Genomic DNA, 7,445 nt, shown 5'->3' with positions numbered 1-7,445 from the left:
ATGAAGTTTTAAATGTAAGAAGATTGTTGGATTTGAAACCAAAAAATAAAAGGATCTGTGCTCATCCTCTATTCTTAAAGCAAAATATGTTTGCCTACTTCCCAAGATGTTGGTGAATATTTAATTTAAAAGTAAGGATTGACAATTTAAAAGCATATCTACCCACTTAAAATAGGTACAGACTGGTTTCTTTTCTAAAACGTAGGGCATTTTGGAAAGCAATCCTTTCAGAGACCAGACCATATAGTAATGGCCCTGCAGCAAGTTCATCACTCCCCAGATTAGGTCTTCACTCCAATTCAGCTTCTTCCCTCTCTCCAGAGAACCATCTGTCAACTACTTTAGACTATGAGATGTTTGGGAGGAATAGACATACAGTAAGAAAAAGTCTAGGCTACACAAAGCTGGATAGTCCATGTTGTTGTAATGATTATATCACCTCACCAAGAATTCTTTGGGAATCCTCCAACATTTTCAAAAAAGAGATACTTCATTTGAAGGGAAAAGATAAATAGGATTTCAAACCAAAGTGGAATTTTTACCCTTACGTGTTCTATAACAAAATGTGGATTTGAACCCAATTGCTTAACTTTTTATGTGGCAAATCAGCATTAAGGCAAATGAGTCTCCCTCAGATTTGAGAAGCAGATAGCTAAATGTGGCCCATAACGGAACCCAAGAACAACTTTTCTGGAGGTACTATAAATTCTATCTACTTTGGTAAGGTTTCAATAAGGACACTATTTTAAAATAGCCACTGTCAAATAATTTAAAATATTTTAAAGGGGCTTTTGGCCTTCTTACGTTTGTAACATATGCTGAGTGATTTCATGTCATTTTCCTCTAGATTAAAAAAACTTTTTTCTTAATGTCAATTTTTTCTTTTTTATAGCATGGGTTGAATGACTTCAAAATATCAAAACAATTCCATGACATGGTTAATTAACTGATGCTCCCTCTGTTGGTGGTAAGTGGAAATATTAGAGTTTTACAACACCGGTATTTTAAAAAGCAAAATTAGCAAGAGAAAAATGGACTTTTTCTTATTTCTGAAGCTGTTTCTCACTATCTTTTAAAACAGGTCAATTTTGGACACATAGTTCTTGACAGGGCTCTCTTCTTAGAAAACACGATGGGCAATACTCAATAGGCAGTTAACCATCCAAGTCTACATTAAAACTTCTAGCAAAATATTTACTGAATTAAGGACCATGGGACTGAATCGAACTCACACACATTCCAGTTGCACTAACCCTACTGAACATCACCAAGAACTTAAGGAAAATACTCAAGTGAACCAGTCTAAAAGGTATGAGTAAAACCAATGTAGTTACCAGAGTTGCTTCCCTCGGAAGATTTCTCCTCATTTGTTGCCCAGTTTTTGTAAATAAGTTGCTGACATGAAAATTAAATTAAAATGCAAAGTAATTTTGAAACTAAAATACTCTCTTTACTTTTTCTTTTAAATTGCAGTTTGGTGTTTCTGCTTTATTTAAAGATTTACTTTTCCCCTGAAGTGTGTTAAAATCTGCCCAGCAACGAAATCACCTTTGGAGTTTTCATTAGGTTTAAGAATTCCTATATTTGAGTTGGAATCCCTTCAAGACACTGTCTCTAATGGAAAAATCTCTATTACGATACCTTGATCAGGACCGAGGAGAGAAATTCCAACTAGGAAGAGAGAGTGGCATCTAGGATGATGCAATGGATTGGCCGTCTTTTGAAAGATGGATGTTGGCATCTGGGAAATTTTCGTTAATTTCTTTGAAACCTTTCCAAAAAGCAAGGATTAATAAATCATCTAAAGAATGATCATCTTATTTAGCCCTCTCAACCATGGTGGAAATAGTCAGAAGGTGATATCTGAACGGAAGAAAGTAATTTTGGCATCAAGGCATCCTGATCTGTAACAGGCTTCTGCTAACGCTGCTCTCTGTAGTTGTGACGGGAGTGGAGGTATGGCAGAGTTTTGTGAACCCCTCCTCCCAGCTGACCACAAAAGGAAAGAATCCATCGGTCAAGACGTCCGGACTACTAGTGTTTCATCAAAGAAAAAAAGTAAAGTCAACAGAAATTCTAGACTCATAAGATCTCATGAACTTTCAGAGAAGCAAGAAATCTGTTTCTAAAAGACAAAGTCCCTCCCACGAAAAAGAACAGAATTCTAGATGGATCAGTTGAAAAAAATATTCAGTGGAGCAACTTAAGCTTGCTAAAAGTCAAAGAACTACATATCAAAATACAAGCAGCAGTTCAAATTACAGCAGGGATGGGCTGGCCACAGCGGCCCTCATCAACCCAGGCAATACTTAAAATAATAAAAATTAAGAAAAATTAAAAAAAATATGAAGAAAATATCCTTCCTCTCTTTCAAATATAACTTTAGTTGCCTTTTTATTCTTTCTACCTGGAAGCAGTATCGCTAACCTTAACAGTCTTGACTTACCAAAAAATATATATACGTGTGTGAAATAAAATAAAAGAGAAGGGATCGGTGGCAGTGTATGTAAAACCAAGATGAAGAAAAAAAAATTACTTTTAACAATCTCACTTTTTTTTGTTTTTTTTTTTACACAAATACTGTCGTAAATATATTAAAAAAATCAGCATTCTATCTGGTAAACGTCACTTTTGCCCCTCTATAAAATTTTGAATTAAAAAAGCCTCAAGAACTTTTTATTATTCCCCCCACCCTCCATTTCTCTTTCTTTTTCTCTTCCACAAGAATATATCCTGACACTTTTTTGTTTGTTTGTTTTTTGCAAAGATTGTTGGAAATAATCCTTCTCTTGTACCTAGAAACACAGGTGCAAACCTCTGATATCTTTATTTTATCTGCATTCCTGCCTTTCATGAAAGTCCCTCTTGATTGTGCTGAGGCGGTGGCTCAGCGAAGACACTGAATAAATACGATAGCCACTGTTGCTTGATGCTTGTCCAAGTCTTCCTGGCTTCTGCTGAAAGGGGGGATATGGAGGAGGTGGGCCAGGGTGTGTGGACCCAAGCAGAACCTGGGGGACAAGCCTGCCATTTGCCTTTCCCACACCTCCGAACCCACTGCCCCTTCCCACCCCCACAGCCCTTTTATGAAATCAGACAACGTGGGAGGTGGAAAACTGCAGGGCCTTCCCTCTGGGTTTTCAACCAGAAGTGATATTCCACAGTTTTGACTGGTTACTGTGAAGTCCAAGCGGCCAGAATTGTGAAAATGTCCACTGAAACACTGCAAGCGGTGTACTTAAAGACAGTAGGCCTTTTAGATTTTGTTATATATTTTTGTAGTGCTCTTCACAAGTGAAAAAAAAAATTTTTTTTTTTTTTTTACTTTTTTTTTTTAAAGATTTTTTTGTAAAGAAGGGTTGTATTTAGAGGCCAGTAGCTAGAGATCCAACCAGTGGACCTCTTGAAGCACTACCAGGCCTTAAGGCCACCATCCGAGGGAGGCTGGGAAAACTACCATTCACCCGAGCCTCCGGAAATGTAATGTACCAGCAGGCAAAAAACAGTTCTTCATGTAGTACAAAATGAAACGAAACGAAAACGAAAACAGAAAGTAAAAACGAAACCGAAACATTTCTTAAATTCTAGTGCCATAGCTTTTTTTGTTTGTTTGTTTCTTTTTTGTTGTTTTGTTTTGTTCATAAGAAAAAGAGAAAGATACTACTTATCCGTCAGACACGTGCATCCTCATGTGGTCGTTGAACTGCTCGATTTGGTCAAACTTTGCTGGACAGACGGAGCAGACGTAAGTGGTCCCCTCCGTGCAGGCCACCACGCCTGGGGGGCCAGCTCGGGCACCTGGGGGTGTGCCCGCGGGAGGGGTCCCGTTGCTGGCACTGTGCAGGGCCACGTGTCGCTCCAGGAGGGTCTTGTGGGAGAACTTCTTTTTGCAGATGTAGCACTCATAGGACTTCTCCCCCCGGTGGAGGCGCATGTGCACGTTGAGAGAGCTCTTCTGGGTGAAGCGCTTGTTGCAGATACTACACTGGTATGCCCTCACTCCCGTGTGTGTCACCATGTGCTTGATAAGGTAATCCTTTAAGGAGAAGGAGCGCCAACAGATGCTGCATTGGTGGGGCTTCTCACCTGTTGATGCAGGAAGAGACAGCATGTAGGACAGAGCGGGACAGAGTGAGAGAGGGAGAATGAGAGACAGAAAAACAAGACAACAAAAAACAAAAACAAAAAAATTAAAAAATAAATCTGATTGGTTCATGGATCACCCTTGATTAGAAATATCCAGTCTTTCCTTGCCTCTCTGTTCTCAGAAATCTTACTGTTTTTCTTCCTTTCTTTTTTTTGGTGAGGAAGATCAGCCCTGAGCTAAGATCTGTTGCCAATCTGTCTCTTTCTGCTTGAGGAACTGTGCCTGAGCTAACATCTGTGTCTATCTTCCCCCATTTTATTGTATGTGGGACACCGCCACAGCATGGTTTGATGAGCGGTGTGTAGGTCTGCATCTGGGATCCAAACCCGGGAACATGGGCTGCCAAAGCAGAGCACGTCAACTCAACCACTATGCCACTGGGCTGGCCCCTCAGAAATCTTACTTTCAGGTGATGCCAGGACAGTCTAGTTTTCCTTTTCTCCATGCCAGAAAATGGCTCTCTTGAAAAGCTACAAGATATTCCCCACCAAAAGTCTTCAAAGCACATTCTGTGGAGAAGACGGACGGTTCCTTTAAGGGGGTCATTTTCAGTGTCATCATTAGGGGATTTAACTGTGTTTTCCATTAACATTATCAAACAAATATAAGAAAAAAGAGAGAGGAAAGATCTTTGGAGACATAAGGTTCTCTAGAATGTTTGGGAACTAAGGATGGTGGTCTTACAGCTTGGCTCTTTGGGGACAGTCTCCATTTTCAGTATTCTGTCTAGTTAATGCGCTCATGCCTTCATCATAAGTTTGGAAAATATTGGCCAACATAGGAATAAGTCATTTTGAAGAGCTACGCTTTCGATTTTATCTATTCTAGACAGAAATCTTCCTAAAATGTAACTTGAGTTGATTGGCTGCTCCATCTTGACTGCACTGAGCTGCCCTTGACGTTGTCAAGTGTGGAGGTTGGGTCAGTGGTGGACAACATGGTGATCTCAGAGTCAAGTGGTCCTGGTTGAACCCAGGCACAACACTCTGACAAATCTCCAAATGCCTCTGAGGGACAGGGTCCAACTTACCTCACTGGGTTGGTGTTGACATAAAATGCATATGAAATCACTTTGCAGACCACCAGGAATGGTGGGAATACTTGCATGATATTCTTATTACCCCTCCTCCACTCTCCCTACCATTAAATGGTTCCATATGTTTTTTTTGAACTCCTGGGTCAATTTTTAAAATAGTTTTCTCTTTCTTTGCTCTTAGTCTGTTGGCCGAAACCCTTTTTTCTCCTCAGTTTACTGCTTTGGTTTGTTGTTTGCTTAGAAACCAAACAATCAAGCTTGTTAAAATCAGCAAGGTAAGTAAGAATACTGTCATTGAATGACCGCATGAGGAATTCTTCTATAAGTAACGTCCATGGACCTGTGACCTCTCTTTGGATAAACAGAGACTTGTTTTTGTTGGTGCTGTTTGTTCTCAGCTCTTGACAGGTGAGACGAACCGCATTAAGGTGTTTCCATCTCTCCCAGCCTAAACCCCAAAGCCTTTGAAACTCTCTCGGGTAATATTTCAACATCTGGACTATGCATCAGGGTACGAAATCTATTTCTTAAATCTGAGTTAACTTCCATTTCAAATATGTGCCTTGACTGTGTTTCCACTTTTCCCTTTATGAAACAGAAGAAGTTTGATGTGTCATGGTAATCATGGCAATGAAAACAATCACCACGTTGTGAGTGCTGACTCTGTGCCAGGCTCAGTGTTTGTGCTTTATGTTCATGATCTGTTTCATGAAACTTTATCTCATCAGAAAGCTTTTTCATTGTGTTTGTAGACATAAAAGGATATGTTTGAAAGCACACGATCATAAGAAATGACTGTTTCGTTCAGGAATTGCTCCACAAATATCTGAATCAGTTTCATTGATCTTTGAACTTTTTTTCCTTTAGTCAGTCACAAACATTTTGGCCCAGCTTCCTCTCCTCTCAACTCGCTTCTGATTTCCTTTCCCTTGATTCTCACTGGTGGGACACTATGATCCATAGGATCACAGGGTCAGAAGAGAAGAATTTCACTTTTAGGCTAAAAGGGGGGCATTCAGGGAAGCCTCGTCCCTAAATGAAGAGTTCCGTCCATGCATGCTGTTCACGCAGGTACACTTTTTTGAAATGAGACATTCCCTAAGAGAGACAGTCACGCCTGTTATTTTTAGTTGGAACATTTCCGGCAGCCGTAAATAAGCTTGGAACTCAAGCTGGTCTCTGCCATCTTTGTGCCTTCACTACACTTAGAGGCTGCGATCTGCCGGCCAAGGAAACGTGCCCACCGCTCACCTTTAATGGGACGTGCGCCCTCTTAAGTTCCAGGCGGTATTTTAGCTGCTAAGAAGTTGAAACTTTGTTTATGTAAAATGCTCTTGCTGTTGGAAACTTTCACCTTCTTACAGTGTATTTTTCCTCTAGGCGAGGTCACTGATGAAGGCTTTTTCCTTTCACATTCTCCTCACAGTTGTCATCTTTCCTCCACAGGGTATATATGTATGTTGTTTGTATGCAAGTAGTATGGGTTTGACCATTAATTATCCCTGCGACCCTGGGCTTGCTAAGTTGTTTTCATCTCTCTGGCTTTGTTTCCCTTGCTGTGGGCACTTGCCATAGCCATTTGCAGATATTGTGGCCTTCTGCCTGCCGTGGCCCACGACCCCTGAGGCCTCTGGTCCCGGCCTTGTCAGTGCTCGGCCTGTGGGCAACCTGCTTAAATTGCTCCACGCATCAGCAGTCCCACATTTTAAATAGGACAAAGTATCCTGTTCTCTTCCCTGCCACAGAAAAATGGTGTGAGAGTTAACGAGGAAAAATGTTTGCAAAGCCCTTGGGAGCCCCTTAAAGGAAAGTGCTCTCTGTAATTGTTAAGGTGCTGTGCTGATGGCGCATAAGCGTTTCAGGAATGGTCTTACCAAATGGGGTGTATTTTCAGATTAATCAAGTGTCCACAACTTTCATTTCTTTACGTATAGATTCGAAACAGTGTCACTCAGTAGTAAGTTAATATTTTTCTTTCCTGTTATTTTCCTGCATATTACTTATAATAATCCCCAAAGGGCTTTCAACATTATACATGAAATCGATGTGCTCTGCTGACTGTTGCTCTCAATGTGGAGAACTGAAGAGTTACGATGAGCGGTAGTGAATGACTTCCCTGGTCTCAATCTGTGGCCGGGAATGGCAAGTCTGATGTGTTAGACAGAAATACAAAGTACAAAGCAGACACTAGAATTACAACGCTGGGGGAAGCTCACATAAGGCCTTTCACTTTGCAATGATCCATCTTGGGGCTATACGGAT

General features: G+C 40.6%; 1 protein-coding gene across 50 annotated transcripts in view; it reads right to left on the bottom strand.

Annotated features, from left to right (window-relative positions):
- Nucleotides 1-3,273: 3,273 nt before the first annotated feature.
- Nucleotides 3,274-7,445, bottom strand: part of ZBTB20 (zinc finger and BTB domain containing 20) — a 746,442-nt gene continuing 742,270 nt past the window's right edge. For all 50 annotated transcript variants that reach the window (XM_008523314.2, XM_070581909.1, XM_070581894.1 and 47 more), the window contains one exon: nucleotides 3,274-4,086. In XM_008523314.2, the coding sequence (XP_008521536.1) occupies nucleotides 3,665-4,086 (422 nt within the window). In that variant the 3' untranslated portion in view covers nucleotides 3,274-3,664. The remainder of the gene's footprint in view (nucleotides 4,087-7,445) is intronic.

Source organism: Equus przewalskii, chromosome 18, assembly GCF_037783145.1.
Source record: "Equus przewalskii isolate Varuska chromosome 18, EquPr2, whole genome shotgun sequence".
NCBI lineage: Eukaryota > Metazoa > Chordata > Mammalia > Perissodactyla > Equidae > Equus > Equus przewalskii.
The sequence above is the reverse complement of the archived record's forward strand: the minus strand, read 5'-3'. Positions and strand labels throughout refer to the sequence as shown.